The 18792-nt window shown below is 33.0% G+C and overlaps 1 protein-coding gene across 1 annotated transcript in view; it reads left to right on the top strand.

Annotated features, from left to right (window-relative positions):
• The window catches only part of LOC145302249 (ADP-ribosylation factor 3-like), a 220313-nt gene extending 216825 nt beyond the window's left edge, over nt 1–3488 (top strand). The window contains exon 5 of the mRNA XM_080144642.1: nt 2807–3488. Within this exon, the coding sequence (XP_080000768.1) occupies nt 2807–3138 (332 nt within the window). The 3' untranslated portion in view covers nt 3139–3488. The remainder of the gene's footprint in view (nt 1–2806) is intronic.
• The last annotated feature ends 15304 nt before the right edge of the window (nt 3489–18792 follow it).

Raw genomic sequence — 18792 nt, 5'->3', positions numbered from 1 at the left:
TTTGAAAAGAACTTTCTTTTGTTTTCAAGTATTTTTTATGAAAGAAAATTGGAACATAATTTCTTTCTTTTTTTTAAGTCTCACTTGGTTTTTAGGGTATTCAGGTTATGGTTAGATTCTTTTTCTTTTTCAAGTATTCTTGTCAAGTACTTTTTGGTAGAATAGTTAAAACAAAAGCGAATGGGTTAGGGGTTGGGGGGGCGAGATTTAGCAAAGAAGTTCCTAGTCTGGATTGCCGTCCACCGTCGACACTTCACTTCGCACGTCTCCAACAACAGCCATCAGTAATGCCCCTCCTTTTTGCTAGGCTGCATTTGTGGCCGCATGTGGTACATTGTATTGCTTTTGCCAGTAGTTTCCGCTGTTGACAAAACTCAGTTTGGTGTCTGTAGCTGTTGTTGTCCCAAGATGGTCAAATTTATGCTCTGTTCTTCTCTTCCTGATTGATTTGCATGTAAGAAATGGGGGCTTTTTATTTATTTTATTTTTCCTTTTCCAATATTTATCAAATTTCTCGTCTGCTGCTTGGAAGTAGCACTCGCACGCACGTACGTTGAGTTGAAACTAAGTGGGCGGCGTTGTGATTAGCTGATCGTCATGTTACGTCAGACAACAGCTGAACCTGAGCTGTTGATGTCATGTTCCAGGGACAGCCGAGCGAACACTGAGCTACATCTGGTTCAAACAATACACTAGTACTCCATATTTATGTAAAAACATTTTATGAAAATAAATAAACAGATATTCTTATTTATTATATTTAAATTCAGTACTGAAAAGAAACAAATAATAAATCGGAACTGTTACAGATTGGGACGAGAATCGGGTTATGACCGTCTATTTGAGCCTCAGCCTCAGCTGCTTCTGATTAGAATTATTATTTATGTGCTGGATTGCCTATTATTCTATAACATAAATAATAAAAACATATAATCTTCAACATCACAAAACAGAAGCAAAATGCGACGATAATTACAGAGTAATTTTTTTTTAAATGTTATGTAAAATGTAACGAAACGTAATGTTAAAGTTTATATTTTGTTGCTGATATTTATTATATTTATAAATCTTTGTTACATTAAATGAAGTTGGAAAAATTCTTACGAATCCTCGAATATTTTTTGAATAAAGATTATAATTGCTCCGTAATTATTGTCGTTTTTTTTTTCTTGTTACATTAAATAAAGTTGATACATCCCAAATTTTCGTATGAAAAAAATGAACGAATTTCTAGTAAAAAAGTTACCTCTGTCAGAACAATTAGTTGGTGTGCGTGATTGCCAGAATTTTTTTTTTTTTTTCAACTTGAATAATAGGCCAGGATCATAGTGTAATATCTGCTCAGATGCTAACACTTCACCTTTTCTCTCCTCGGTCAATGGAGGAAAAGAATCCTTCAGAATTGAGACCATTTTAATTTTTGTCCTATCCAGAGTGCCCTTTTTGGAGAGCTGGATTTTTCCCACATTAAAAACGATCTTGCATCCAACTCTGCCCTCATGGGGGGGGGGGGCAAGTTAATAGGAATAATGGGTGCAATCGTGTTCACCTTTGACAAATTAAGGGAGATAACTTAATGAACTTCTGTGTAATTATTTGTCAGTTAAGGGGAAATAACTCCTTCATATAAATGAGTTATTTCCCCTCAATGATATTTTTTTATTAAATCAAAACATTAAAAAAAATGCAACGAATTTTTTTTTAATGTAACAAAGTTGATATCATTAATAATACAAAATGTAGTTTTTATGCGACTTTTAAGAGAAAACCAACGATATTTTCATTGGATGAAAATATTTAAAAAAGCTGCGGCAACTTTTTTTAATTAAAAAGTAAATGTTATGGTAAGATTTAAAGAAAAATAGTCTTTAATGAAGCTTTTTAATAAACAAGGATGAAACTTTTAAAGCTCTGGCGACTTTTTTTTTTTTTTGCTGTAACAAAGATTATAAGGTACTTGTACAGTTTAGTCAAGACATTAAAAAAATGAAAATACCGAAAAAAGTTTAAAGTTTTAAAAAAAGTTCTCCGGAAAAAAAAAAAAATTCATTTAATTTCATCAAGTAGTTTTTTTTTTTTTTTTTTTTTTTTACAGCGGAAAAACACGTTTTTATGAGAGCGCGTTGAAGGCGGCCATCTTGGAATTAAAAAAAAAAATTTTGTTTGAATTTTAGAAATGCCAAAGGGAGATAACTCCAGTTAAAGCGCTGACACCCCTTCCCATGTTTAATACTAGCTTTTCTTCCTAAAAATCAAACATTTTCCTCGGTATCATAACAATTTGTTGTTTTTTTTTTTTTCGCTGTAAAAAAAAAAACTACTTGATGAAATTAAATGAAATTTTTTATCGGAGAACTTCGTTCCATAACGGATACATACAATTTAAACTTTTTTCGATATTTTCATTTTTTAATGTTTTAACTAAACTGTACAAGTACCGATTATAGTACTAATAACACCAACATCTAGACTTTAATATCACAAAAAATGAAAATGCAACAATAGTTGTAGAGGAATTGTAAACACAGCAAAGTCATTGCGAGAATGGTCTAATCTCTTGATTTTGGTGCTTCTTCGGTAAAGACCCCAGCCTGGTTTCCTAATTGAATTTCCTGATAAGAAAAGTTATCTCCCTTGATCTGACAAATTGAGACCTTAAACTAAAAACTAAAAGTGATTTAAGTCATCTTTTGCATAAGTATCCTTTATCCTTCGTTTTTATTATTTTTTTTTTTTTTTTTGTAACTTGTGACGTCATAAACAAGAATTTCAAGTTAATTCATTCGAATTTCCTCTCTCGTTGTAGACATAATGCCTGTGAGTGCCCTGACTGGGCAGGGATTGACTGAAGCCTTAGATTGGTTAGCATGTCAGCTGGGATCCGTGCAAGCAAAGAAGGCCGTCTACTCTACAGTGCCACCAGCTTTGGACGAGATTCCTCAACCTCTGCGAGAATCAGGCGACAGGCTTGAGCATGGCATGGATTACTGCACGCGGGCCTACACTGCCATCAAGTGCCTCTTCTTCAGAACCAACCGGCCGCAGGAGAGCACGGAAAACCGGACGACAAATCGTATCCAGGACTCTGTACAAGATTCGCGGACAAGTGGCAGATTCCAAAGCTCACCAGAGAAATAGTTCCGACATTTATCACTGCCGATCTTTTGGGGGATAGGGGGAGGGGCAAATAGGATCGAGGTGGGGGGGGGTCAGATAACCATCCAAAGCCAAGCATTGAGAGGAAAAGGAGGAGGTTGTGGAGGAAGAGGATAGAAAGGTGTTGAAACATTCATAAAAATACATCGCAGTTATAATTCTGCATGGACCTGATAAAGATATTATCTTTAATAAAACTATCAAGATAACAAATGCTCTACATGGGTAAGATGAGCAATTCATGTTAAATAAGAGATAAGGAATAAAAGTGACAAACAATTTTATTATATCATCAAATCAATAAGGAAGAAAACGATGAGAAAAAAAAGAAAGGAAAACATTTTGGGCCATTATCTTTCCTTATTGATCAGGATACAATATAGTTCTTTGTAACTTTTATTTGTCATCTTTTAATATATATATATATATATATATATATATATATATATATATATATATATATAGTGGATTTTAAAACAAATGCATTTCAGGTGCAAACATAATTGCGTACTTACACGTCATGTCAAAATTAGTATAAATTCCACAAAATTACGAAAAACGATCCAGTAGATGTGCCAGTTATCCACAATTATGATCCAATATTTATTTTGAAAATGGAGGATTGTCAAATTGATCGATTGGAGTTACCTCTCCTGGATTTTGAGAACTCTTCTGCATTAATACGTACAATAAAACGGTGTTTGTCTACAACTGGACGTATAAAATATTTTTTTTCAAGAAAAATCTTTAAAGTCTTTATGATGTATGTACCACCACACGAAGATGTCATATTCCAAAAATTACGTAAATCGATCAAGTAGTTTTTTTTTTTATTTAAGAAAATCAAATATTATGACACATTTATCAGAGAAAAACTTGACGACATCTTTATTTTCAATGAAACGCTGATAACGACACTTCTTGGGAATCACGGGTATGTAGGATCAAGAATGGCAGACAATCGATTTCACACCTGCTAGAAGAAATCCTTTAAAATTAACAACGTTTTCAGAGATGTTGAAAACGAAAATAATGTTTACAATTCCAATAAATACTTAGTTTCCAAAATATGAAGACATGTTACCTTTTAAAAAGTGTGAGATCACTTTTCTATTATAATTTAACGCATAATAAGCACCCACTTTATGGACACTTGTTTGGGTGCGGGACGGGGGAAGAGCAATGTACAATGAACACAATTTTACATAAAATGAGCACCCACATGTTGACTCCTACTCCCTAACAAAAAAGTTGTGTTTACATTTTGGGGAGGGGGTGAGACACTCGACTTTGAAAAAAAAAAAATGGCAAAACCCTTTTTTTCTTAAACAAATAAATGCCCATAAAGTGGGTGCTTATTGTACGTTAAATTATTATAGAAAAGTGATCCCCTACTTTTTTAAGAGTAACATTTCTTCATATCTTGGAAACTCCGCATTTATTGGAATTGTAAACGTTATTTTCGTTTTCAGCGTCCCTGAAAACGTTGTTAATTTCAAAGGATTTTTTCTAGAGGGTGCAAAGTCGATTGTCTGCCCTTGTTGATTCTACATTACCGTGATTCCCAAGAGGTGTCGCTAGCAGCGTATCATTGAAAATAAAGATGCCGTCAAGTTTTTCTCCGATAAAATGTGTCATAATATTTGATTTTCTTAAATAAATAAAAAAAACTGCTTGATCGATTTACTTGATTTTTTGGAATATGACATCTTCGTGCCGTGGCAGGTACATAGATCATAAAGATTTTTCTTGAAAAAAAATTTTTTTATAGGCCCAATTGTAGACAAGCACCGATAAAACTTTATAAATCAATAAACTCAATGCATTTTATTTTTACTTGTAATTATTTTTATTACTGGATCATTTTTTGTAATTTTTTGGGAATTCACACTAATTTATAGACATGACATGTAAGTACGTTTTCACCTGAAAATATTAACCACCAGAACTATATATATATATATATATATATATATATATATATATATATATATATATATATATATATGTTTCCCTGCTTCTGACAGCAGCAAAGTTAATGATCTCCATTACCAGGAAGCTAAATCCATGAAGGACGCAGATGTAATCATCCATCCATAAATACGTTCTCTATGAATAGCAAACTCCAATGGAGGAAATGACGCTATTCATTTAGCATTGAAACAAACAAAGAATTAAGTACTTTCAGATATCAGTATCATAAAAAAAATATAAATAAATGAAATGATTCCGTTTACATATGAGACAATTTCTCGCACTGCCATTAAGTAGTTTTGCTTAGTTCAGTTGTAACAACACCAGACAGCAATCACTCTGGTCTCGGTTTCAAATCTCACTAGATCTTGCTACACAAATGTGCACATGACAACATCAGTACTGTCGGTTTCAAATCCAACCAGAAGTGACTGATAATTAATCGCCTTTATAGATCTCTCTTCAGCCTCTGTTTGGGAGATAGAGAGGTTAAAAAGAGACTCATAAAGGAGACCAACTTTGTTTGGATTTGAAACTGACGGTACTAATGATGGTGTGATCCTCTGTAATACGCACACACACATATATATATATTAAATAATTATATATATATATATATATATATATATTTACTTAATGTAATACTTGTGTCGAGTGCTCAAGTGCAATTCATGAAAATTGTGTAAAATATATCACAATGAACCATGTAGGAGTCATAATATTGTCTGTCTCCTAAAGCTTCCTCTTTCTTGAGGGAATGCCGATGGTTTTATATTCAGTTAAAATTAATTAAATTTAATTGAATTTAATTAAATTGATTAAAATTAATTAAGAAAAAATATCACAAAAACTTTTAGTTTGAAGTGATCTTATTTTTAAAACACAAACAAATTCCCGATGAACCGCCCCCCCCCCTAAGTAATGACACCTTACCAATTCTCCAATACTATTGCTACACTACCCCTTTGGTTACTGTACACACAATAACCCTTATCCCTGAGTGGCCATTGGGCCTTGATAAGTGGTGAACTCCATGTAAAAAAAAAAACAAGTTGCTTATAGAAGACCCAATTATTTGTGTGAATGACAAGTGGTTAGAATAATTAATAATGGTTAGAATAATTAATAATGGTTAGAATAATTAATAATGGTTAGAATTTATGAAAATTAGTTTAGTTATTATTGTATAGTCACAAGTGAGTTCTTACTGTTATCTTCTCTGGAATCGGAGTGACAACAAGTATATGCTAATGTCCAGATTGTTGTTGTTATTATTATTATTATTATTATTATTATTATTATTATTATTATTATTATTATTATTATTATCATCATTATCATTATCATTATTATTATTATTATTATTATTATTATTATTAGGTTCATACAATCTTATTTCTTTCGATGAACAAAACTTGATATGAACCCCCATTTAAAATTTGAACTCACAACTCACATCTTGATGTCATTTATTGTTTTTTTTTTGTGATCCATAAATATTTAAATTATATAATTAAAATATTTTTCAATGAACAAAAGACAATTCGTCCGATAATGATCCAATATCAGAATCTCACACACACATTCATACACATACACACACGCACATACACACACATACACACACATACAAACACACACATACATTCGCACATGCATTCACACACACACAAACACACACATACACATACACACACATACAAACACGCACATACATATATATACATGCATGCACATACACATACACAAACATACACATATACACACGTACACACATATGCAAACACATGCATACACATATATACACTTACACACAGGCATATATACACATGCACACAAATGCACACTTACACATATATGCATACATACAAATACACACACATACAAACATATACACATACACACACATACATACAAATACACACACGCATATACACATGCGCACATACACAGACATATACACATACATACATACATACATACATACATACATAGACATATACGTATACACCCCCCCTGCATATACAGTTTTACAAATGCAATGTACTGATAAAACAAAAAGATATAAAAATGTAAATATTTTTATTTTAAAATTTTGAAAAGAATATCTTTTGATTGTACGCAGCGTAAAATATTTGATCTGAATTAACGATGTTTTAAAGAATCCATTTTCTCCTCTTTAATATCAATCATCTCCAATAATCTCTGGCTGAAAGGAATGGTGGGGTGCTGAAACATTTTTTTTTTTTCATTTGAGTAGGGGGTATTTTATTGGTTCTTTGATACAACATGGACGCACGTGATAACTTGTACTTTTCTTTGGCTTAAGAAGCACAAATGAACCGCAATACTTGACGCTTGCTTAAAACTTTATTTTGAACTAGAAATTATTATCTGATCGACAGTTTAAATGCTTTAAAATCACTTTCGTATTTCATAGTCAAAATTTAAATCAATTATTTATCAATAATTTTTTAAAAATTACTTGCGTTCACATCGAAATTTGAAAGCAATTTGGAAGCCTTTAAACTGTCGACTGGAAAGTGGTTTCTGGCTTGAATTGAATATAAAAAATCAAGCATTAGGGTTCATTTGTTCTTCGAAAACAATTAAAAGCTGTAAAAATTTTCATGCGCTCCTGTCGTATTAAAGAATTTTTTTTTTTCATTTCTGTTCAACTGTTTTAATTGGACAAATAAATTAAACAAAATATATCAAGAAAATCATTTAAAAGAAAAATGGGAAAAAATTGTTTTTCCATTTTTGTCAACTGGACTCGTTCAAAAAATCATTACAACCAAAAAAAAAAAAAATGGATTGAAAAAAAAATTGAATGAAAAAAATGTTTTCAAAACTTTGTACTGTAAAAAGTTCCTTAAAATTAGGAATCCATCATTGCTGGAGTGGATGCGTGCATGTAATGTTTTTTTTTTTTTTGTTTTTTGTTTGTTTTTTTTTTGTTTTTTTTTGCTCCATCTGACGTCAATTGAATTTTAAAAAGAATCTGCAGCAACAAGAACAGCAAAACGCTGAATCACATTCACTCATCTGCGGAAGAGAAAGACACTGGCAAGATTGTTGAAGCTGAAATTTACATAGAAATCGTGAAGATGGGTTATCATGGCGGCCACGACTAGTTAAGATGACCCATTTACAATAAGTCTTGTGAGTTTTGTAGAATGGTGGATCAAAGACAATTAGAAGTGAAGCAGTAGAAAGTCACGTGATTACCCTGTGCTTGAGATTTAAAAAAATTGTTGTAAATCAAGAACTTTGCTTTCACAAAAAAAAAAATGTTCAATTTCTTTCTCAAACTATTTATTTCTTTACATTTTAAATTTAATCAACCAAATATTTTTTAAAGAGTAACATAACAAAGCTTTGTTGATTCTTAAAGCACATCATAAAAAACTTTGTAAAATCCGAATATTTGTTCTGAATATTTGAGCATTAACGGCGGTAATCAGCCTCTAATCAAAATATCAGCAGTTAAAGCTAACAAATTTCAGCCTATGTTTTGTTTTGTTTTGTTTAATATCACTTCTTCATGTATATCTTTCTCGAATATGAGTCCGCCATATTGTGTGTTGGGCTGTTCAGGTAATCTGCCCCTAGATAACGGAAAGTCTAGTTTCTGCCCTCGAACTGTTAGACTTTGAAATTCCTGTTTTCTGCTTCCCTAACGGTACTAACATGAAGAAGTTTAAAAGTAATGTGAACAAACATCTCGCTACTCAACTCTTCACAATCCCCTGTTAGACACGATCTCAAATAGCACATTCTAAGTGGCAATATGCCTTGTTCGGGGTGAAAAAGTAAAAACAAAAAACATCTCTTTTACGGGCTTTTTGGTCCTCTTTTCTTCATCATCTGCAAGACAAGAGCAGACTGACAAACATCCATCTTCGATAATTGTGGTCGCTACTGACAACCATTCACGATTGGTCAACAACTACTGATCACAAATTTTTATGCAGATTTCAGTTTGTATGGAACTTGTCGTTTTCTCTTCCATATCACACGAAACAAAAACAAAACGAGTTTTTTTTTTACCTTACTTCATATTGCAAGTGTACATAATTTAAGACTTTTCGCCACAAAGTTGTGAAAAAAATATCTTATGAAAAAGCTTGCATGTTTTTCAGTTTTTAAAAGAGCAGAATTATGAGAAATTTCACGTCATTAATTGTTTGCAGAAAAATGAGTGGCGCTTGTCCAGAATTCATTCTCCTGAAAAAAAACAAATCAAGAAAAATCTATATGATATACGTATTTGTGATGGGAATAAGATATACACCAAAAATCAAGTAAATTGATCAAGTAGTTTTATTTTTATGAAGAAAATCAAATATTATGGCTAAACTACAAACGATGATCTCAAAACACCATCTTGAAAACAGTCTGAAAGAACAAGAGAGATTACTCTAAATAATTTAAACTTGTAAGATAAGGGGGACATTGAAAAAATTCAAATTCACTTAAAAATGATTTTCTTTATAAAAATAAAACTAGTTGATCAATTTATATGATTTATGGAGTTTGATATTTTCTCTTCGTCATGGGTATGTAATGATACAGATTTTTCTTGTTGTTTTGTGGGGGGGGGCAAACACTGTTTATGAGTTTTGACATTATTTGCAAACAACTTTTTTATGGTTTAGTATTATAATAATAATAATAATAATAATAATAATAATAATAATAATAATAATAGCGTCTTTACTGGTATACACGAGACTGATTAAAAACTGGCTTAATAAAACTTACAGTTATAAGGGGAGATAAGTATGTAATAATAATATAAGACCAAGGGAGATAACCCCATCTCACTCCTATACTTGTATGCTTATTTACATAATGCTATGAAGAGGGAGTTTTCTCCTTTTATGATATATTATGATTTAATACTTGTCACATCCTCACATAAACTTCAACCATCCATATTGGATTTTTCGATTAAAATCAATTTTAAATATGCCAATTAATTTGCTATAACTAATTTCTTTAGTACTAGCAGGGCTGACCGGCATTAAAACTTCTAAGGCTCGCACACTCCTTTCACACACCATTATTTGCGAGTAATGCCCAAATCGTTTTTCATGTAAAGAATTAGCAAAGTTCAACTTATAAATTACCAAACTAAACTTAAAAACAAGAAAGAACATGAAGTACGACATGGGTATTTGTGGAAAGTATTTTTTTTTTTTTGTTTTATGTAAGAGGACAAAGGAATCATATTTGTCGGTTTAAAAATAACTTCTTTTTATAACTGGAATTTGTTTATTATATAATTACTCTTGGAAATTTGATAGCAATTTTAAAGCCTTTGAACTGACAAATACAATTTCTAATTTCTGGCTTAGAATAAAGGGCACATCTACATTTTAGTTTTTCAGGGCAATTTTTTAGTTCTCATTTTTGAAGAGTTCCAATCGGGACAAGAGAAAATAATCAGAAAATTTATTGAAGTTTTGCAAAACATTTTGGCAAATCAAAAAAATAACAAAACATTTATTAAATTAAATTTTTTTTATATATTAAGTGCCGTCTATTTTCAGACGTTTAAGTATATGCCGAAGTATTTAAATTTATTTCGAAATTTTAATTAAAAGAAAGAATTTAATTCAATAAAAATTTCAATGATTCTTTTTTTCTGTTGTGTTGCCATGTTTCTTTTACATGTATTTGTTTTCAAAAAATGTCAATACATTTCGTGGTTGTCGTCCCTTGTCGGGAGCAGAACTCTTCAAAAACTAAAAATACAGAAGTGGCAAATAAATCTTTACAGGAAAAATCACATTTTATTTAATTATTCTAAACCCAAAAAGAATACATTTTCTCATGAGCCCCTGTCATATCAAAGAACCGAACATTATTTTCATGCTTTTCATTAAGTACGATTTATTAAAGTGGTCATGTTACCATATATATGTATGGGTGTGTGTGTGTGTGTGTGTGTGTGTGTGTGTGTGTGTGTGTGTGTGTGTGTGTGTGTGTGTGTGTGTATAATAATTTTTTATATTAATTTTTATTTTACACATATATATATGCATATGTATATATATATGTGTGTATATATATGTGTGTGTATATATATATGCATATGTATATATATGTGTGTATATATATGTATATGTATATCTATGCATATGTATATATATGTGTATATATACATATATATATATATTTATTAACTATTTGCTCTTATATATGTATATATATACACATATATATGTATGTATGTATATATATATATATATATATATATATATAGATAGATAGATAGATAGATAGATAGATATATGTATTCTTCAAAGTTTAAAACTAGTCTAAAATCCATATTTATTTCACCACCAAAAAAATTTTTAAACATTTTTTATTATCTCAAACATTATAAACTTTATTTTTTATATTTGATTTTTATAACTTTGAAAAAAAAAATTATTGAAACGTTTAAAGTTTTGCATTAAGTCTAATTGCAATATGAAGCAAGTCAAAAAAAAATATTTAAAAAAAAACTGTCCACAATTTCATCTTCCACATTTTTGTAAAAGAAAAAAAATGCAACATCATTGTTGAATTCCCCCATTTTACAAAAAAAATTTCTTTGTAAAATTTCTGAGGCAGAAGAGCGGAAACTCTTTGATAGAGACAGTTTGTTGGCAGACACGGATTTTTATCCCTTTTTTTAGTGAATCTCTAGATTGCCGCCATAAAATTGGATGCGAATAATGTAGCACAATACGCATGCACAAATGGATGCTTAAAAAAATTGTACATTTTTTTAGCAGTAAAACAAATGGTCATTTTTACTGAAAAACTGATCAAGAAACAAATAAATGTTACCAAAGGCAAAATAACCTACATTTCTATCTACCTAGATATGTTTTTGGCGTTTTAACTTATTTTAAAGCGTTTATTAAGTTTTCTGAGTACTTAAGTTATACTGACAACAAGATGGCAGAAATGCTGTCATCTTTAGAATCTCAATAATTGCTCAAAACTTGAAAATAAAACAAAATACTGATAGAAATCTACCTAATAAATGTGACATTTGTTGTCTATAGTAAAAAAAATGACAAAAAATATACTTTATTAATTCAACCAATCCATTTTGTGGCGATAATACAGACTTTTGCCCTTTTTTTGTGTATTAGCTTTTCATGGTAAAAAAAAAAAAACAAGAATAAAAACCTCCATGTATATAGTCACAGTATTTTTAGTATTTCTTGAACGTCTGTCTGCATTTAGCTTGACCATTCAAGCCCAACTGACCACCTCAACAATATATGACAAGATATAAAAATTAATGCTTTTGTTTTTATTTGTTTGTTTGTTTGTTTGTTTGTTTGTTTTGGTTCATTCATAGTTTAAAGATCATCCTGGTCTCTAGTTAGTCTTGAGAGACAATGAATACTCCCTGTAAGGTTGCTGCACATGTAATTGTGAAGCAAGGGTTGCCCAATCTCAACCACATCTCTCTTGAGTCAACTTAATTTCAGTGGAAGGAGAAATCCAGGACGACTGGAGACAAAATAGAGATTTACAAAGATCACATAGAGCACTTGGTATTCCCTGATTGTAACCCATTTAGTACTGACCTGGTTCAATGTTGCTTAACTTCCTTGATTTAATAGGAATTGGTGCATCAACATGATTATGCCGTATATAGTTTAAAGATATTGCAAAGAAAAATGTTATCATTTTGGTCTGCAAACAAATTTCCAATAATAATTATCATCAAAAAGTGGTTCTCAACTGGGATCCACATGGACCCCAGGATTTATATAACATGACTAATCAAAATAAAGCATGAATATAATTCCTTAACACTGGAATTAAGGAAAAATAAAATAAGCTATGATGATCCACACACAAATTAGTGAGAAAAGTAATTTCTATGAATGGCGTTTCTTTCCAAGGATTTTCCATCCATGGAACATGTTACCCCGAGATTGCTTTCCTGTGGACTACAATATAGTTATCTTTAAGTTGAATGTCAACAAATACTTGGCATAAACTTTCTTCATAAATCATCAAACTTCATTCCATTACTTTTTTTATCCTTTCTTCATCTTGCATGAATAAAGCATCATTAATCCTTATCCTCGAGTGGCCGTAGGGCCTTCATAAGTGGTGACTCTTTTGTAAAAAAAATAAAAAACAACTAACAATTTACCTTTATTCTCAAGTGGATTTTAGCATTGATAGTTCGTGATCCATCATTCAATAAATAAAAGAATTGAAAAATAATTTTACGATTTTATAAAAAAAAAATGGGGGTGGGGTCAATGGATCAAAAGCATGGTTGATTATCAATGAATTGAAATAAATTTAGCAGGACAATGTTTCCAAGAATTAGAAAGAAAAAAATCTGATTTTTCCATGAAAAGTTAAGTGGTCAACTATAGTCGAGGGCGACCCAAAGGCTCCCTTTTCGTTAGCTGTTACATTAAGGTGTAGGAGAGGGCGCTACCTCATTCCCAGGATTACACCACTTGCTCTTGATCATCCCATTTATAATGCTGAGTGTTTAACTGTTGTGTTGTTGAATGTATATATAATTTATATAATTTGAATTGTGTGTATATATATTTTTTTTTATTCAATTTTCATTCACCTCAAACAAGGCGCAGTGCCACTTTGAAGTAGGGGGCTACTATCCGGGACATAAGTTGCAGCGATATTATGAAGGGAGATGTGCAGCAAGATGTCTGTTCACATTACACTTCTGCATGTCAGTACAATTGGGAAAGCAGGAGCCCGGAAGGGAGTTCCAAAGTCTAGCAGTTCTGGGGAAGAAACTATTGGAATAGAATGCTTTCTTACACCTAGGGATCTCTACTGTGAAGGGATGGGATTTAGCTGTTTGTCGGGTTTGTTGGGGGTATTTACATCAAGAGGGTACAGGTGCTTGTAATTCGTCAGAGCATTAAAATACTTGTAGAACAGGCAGAAATGCAACATCTCATCGATGGGACAGAGGCTGAAGCTTAAATGACAGTTCAGGACCTATTAGGTTAGCGACTTTCTTTTGAACCTTGTGCAGGAGTGAGAGACTAGTAGCAGATGCACCGGCTCAAATATGACAAAAATACTCCATGCAAAGGTGAATGGTGGCCTTATAGAGGTACAGGATACTTTTGGGCGTTAGTAACTTTCTAGCATGGTAGAGAGAGCCCACCTTCTTTGCAGCAGATTTGGCAATGCTCTCAATGTATCTAGGCAGCATTTTTTCATTTAAACAAACATTGTTAAAGACAACAAAGAGCTTTTTGTTTAGTTACACCTTTTTTGTTTTTTCAATTTTTCTGATGTTTTTGTGTATAGATCAAACGTATTAATAAATGTCCCAGAATTAGATTTGTCTCTTCAAAGCATGCAATGCAACATGATACCACCACCACGAATTCCGAAGTAACTCAATTAAAAGACAAATTAACATCACCGACGAATGACGAAAACCAAAAAATCATGACAACTATGGAACATGTATTAATACATTTGATCTATACACAAAAAACATCAGAAAAATTGCAATCTGGACGTGAAGACACTTTAGAAGAACAATATGCAATAAACTTCTTGGAAAAAATGCCACAGAAACGTATGGAATGCTTCAGATTGATCTTGCATGAATCGAGCATTAGTTTTTGAGTGGCATAAGGATTTAAGGAAGTCTGTGAGGAATGATGAGGTGTGTTTGAGAGCTTGCTTCTGAATTAGATATTAGAACACCAGAGTTGATTGGCCAAATAAAGAATTTCATGAATAAGAACCATCGTCTATAGAGACAATAAGTTCACAGTTTGATGTTAATGTAAGAACTGTACATGCGAGGAACTGAAGATGCAGAAGATTTGCACAAATGCTCCACAATGATATTCTTGTCACAGACTATTTGACCAAGGTGGACATCAAGACAGTTCCTCATCCCCCCTGTATTCCAAACCTTGTTCCCTGTGACTTTTGGTTATTCCTTAAGCTCAAGGAAAACCTTAGAGGCCCTTCTTATGAGACAACTGAGGAGATGAAAGAGATTGTGACGAGGGTCATGGACACACTCACATAAGAGTACTTCCATGAGGCCTTCTAGAAGTTGTTTGAACAGTACAAGTGCATTGCAGCCAGAGGAGATTACTTTGAAGAGGATTAGAGTTTCATGTGTGTACTATCAATAAAAGTGCCTATACGAAAACAGTCTGGAAACTTATTAAAAACACCTTTACAATTATGCCAAATGATCCGCTTAAATGTCAGAAGGTCATAGAAATGAAAAATAAAAGTTATCTATATATCTATAAAAGTGAAATTGCTTGTGTGTGTGTACCTTTCCCTACCAAACTACTCTGTCAATTTTCAGTCTACAGACTCAAGATTTGACATAAAGGGTATTAAGATTTGGGAAAATCTTTTTAAGCGGTTTTCGGCCAGAAATTTGGCTGTCAAGGAGTCAAAGTACAACGATTTGACCTTTGAAAACTCTACCAAACTCCTTTGCCAATTATCAGTCTAAACACTTGAAATTTTAGATGTAGGTTACTTAGACATGGATCAAACTTTTTAATTTGATTTGAACCCAAAACAATAAATGTTAAGGGGTCAAAATTGGGGTAAAAATTGGAAAAAATTTAACCTCTACGGTCTCTACCAAATTACTCAGCCAATTTTTGGTCTAAACATTTGAAATTTTACATAAAATGTATTAAGACATATGGCAAACTTTTTAATCGGTTTTTGGCCAAATATTTGGCTGCCAAGAGGTCAAAGTTGAAAGAGTAGACCTTTGCAGACTCCACTGCAAACTCCTCTGCCAATTTTGGGTTTAAACACTTGAAATTTTAGATGTAGGTTACCTGGACATGAGTCAAACTTTTTAATATATACATACATATGCACATAAAGTTATGAACAGTACATAGGGCTCAACCAAAACCTGGCTGAACTGCTAGTATCTTATAAACAGGGTTATATCTTGTGCCAAACTGAAAATATTGTGTAGTTTTCTGGGTTCATCATGCAAATCAAATCTTAAAAGTCATGCAAAACACGCAAAAAGTATATTTTCCAACTGGAGATCATATTGGACACATTTGAGTTACCCGAACAAAGCACCTCAGTCATTGCTGAAAGAAGAACCTATTAGGTTGACAAGAAAGTTCTTGCAGGATTTTTAATTTTGATTTCAAATGATGTATTTTCAAAAAAGCTTTAGCTATAATAATTTTACTTTATATATCATTTAAAGACCGTTTTCAGCTTTATCTAATCGTTTAAATTACAATCGTTTAAAACAATTATGTTTTCTTTTCAGAACGTTGAATACAAGATGGAAAAAAAGCAAATTTGCACAATGTTTTTTATTTTAATTCAAGTTTTTTTGGGGTTTTTTTTTACATGGGGGTCACCACTTATCAAGGCCCGAAGGCCACTCAGGGATAAGGGTTATTGCGTGTACAGTAATCAATGAGATAGTATTGTAGTAATCATTAGTATTAGGGGTTTTGATAGAGTGTCTTACTTAAGGGGGCGGTTTGTCAGGAGTTTGTTTGTGTTGGACTTGAAGACGTCCAAGTTGTAGTCAGGTGGGAAACAGGCAAGTGGCAGAGAGTTCCACTGGCATGCAGTTCTAAGAAAGAAGCTTTGCTCATAGAATCTATGTTTGGATTTAGGCACAGATAAAGAGTGGGGAAAATTATTGACAGTAGTTTCAGCCAGACGGGTGTTTCTCGTGAAAGATTGGCGAGGAGGGACGAGGGATTAGAGCTCAGACGAGCACCTGCCATGGAAATAACGATAAAACAAAGACAGGCTCGCAACGTCTCTCCTATGGGAGAGAGGTTGCAGGGAAGAGAAGAGAGCATCCCCCACTAAACCACGAAGTCTATTTTGTACTCTGTCAAGGCAGGATAGGCTGTTTTTAGTAGCTCCTGCCCAGATGTGGCAGCAGTACTCCATCCTTGGACGTACTTGACTTTTATACAGATAGAGAATTGCATCAGTAGTGAGATATCTTCTGGAGCGGTAGAAGGATCCTACCATTTTCCCAGCGTCCCTGGCAACAGATTTGATGTACGTGTTCCATTTCAGATCAGGAGTAAAGGTCAAACCCAGAAACTTGTCAAAACATGGAGCCTCCCCAAGACGAGAGGCATCCATTTCAATTGATGTCAGATGGGGATCAGAGCGTTTATGATGTAAAGATAGAAGCTTGGTTTTGGATGCATTAAAAGTAACCAGCCACCTCTTCCCCCATTGTACCACGCGCTCAAGATCAGAAGAGAGAGAATTAGAGAGAACTTTGTCATTTACGGCCTTTAATGTGTTGCCATAGATGGTCGTGTTATCAGCATAGATGTCAACGAATGATTTAAGTATGTGTTTTGGGAGATCATTGATGTAGATCAGGAAGACAGTTGGGCCCAGGATGGACCCCTGGGGGACTCCAGCATTAATACTATGGGCCTCTGATTTCTGCCCATCAACCACTACTCTTATGAACCTATCAGAGAGAAATGATTTAATGATTGAGAAAACATTTCCAGTAATACCGTAGCTGGAAATCTTGTGAAGTAGGCCCTTATGCCATACCTTATCGAAGGCCTTCGATATGTCAAGAGCAAAGTTAGGCCAAAATGCTGCTGAAGTAGCTTGTGATATCAACAAAGGAACCACTACTGAACGCACAGCACAATGGTGGTTTGAAAAATTTTGTGGTGGCGATGAGAGTCTTGAAGATTATAAGCATAGTGGTCAGCCATCGAATGTTGACAACAATCAATTAAGAGCGTTAGTCAAAGCTGATCCACATAGAACTGTTTGCTTCTGAATTAGACATAATGTATATGATTTTCTCATTTGAGACAGATTGGAAAGACAAAAAAACTTGATAAATTGGTGTCTCATGAATTGAACGACAACCAAAAGAAACGCTGTTATGAAGTGTCATCTTCCTCCCTTTTACGCAACAAGAACGACCCGTTTCTTGACCGGGTTGTGACTTGCGATGAAAAGTGGGTTCTTTACAACAACTGACAATGCTCATCTCAGTAGTTAGATGCTGACGAAGCTGCACGACACTTCACAAAGCCAGAGTTGCACCAAAAGAAGGTCATTCTGACTATTTGGTGGTCTGCGACTGGTCTTATCTATTACAGTTTTTTGAATGCAGGTGAAGCCATTACGTCGGAAAAGTACTCTCAACAAATGGATTGAAACTTCGACAACAACACCCAGCATTAATCAACAGAAAAGGCCCAATTTTCCCCCACGACAATGTCCGCTCACACGTTATTAAACTGACTCTGCAGAAGTTGAACGAATTGGGGCCATGAAAATCTGCCTCATTCAACATACTCTTCAGACCTCTCACCTACCGACTAACACTTTTTCAAGCATTTCGACAACTTTCTGCATGACAAATGCTCCAAAGACCCAAGTGATATCAAAAACGCCTTCAGCGACTCCATCGCCACCAGAACGCAATGTTTTTACGTTACTTGCATAAATACAGTTGTTTTGAATTGGCAAAAGTGTATTGATTCTGATGATGTTTATTTCAATCAATAAATTTTTGTTTGAACCGAGATGTTCATCTGAATTTAAAAGTTCAAAACCGCAAGAACTTTCTTGTCAACCTCATAAGTCAACTAAAAATTTTAC

Source organism: Euprymna scolopes, chromosome 2, assembly GCF_053919585.1.
Source record: "Euprymna scolopes isolate OS-2025 chromosome 2, ASM5391958v1, whole genome shotgun sequence".
Classification (NCBI taxonomy): domain Eukaryota; kingdom Metazoa; phylum Mollusca; class Cephalopoda; order Sepiida; family Sepiolidae; genus Euprymna; species Euprymna scolopes.
The sequence above is the reverse complement of the archived record's forward strand: the minus strand, read 5'-3'. Positions and strand labels throughout refer to the sequence as shown.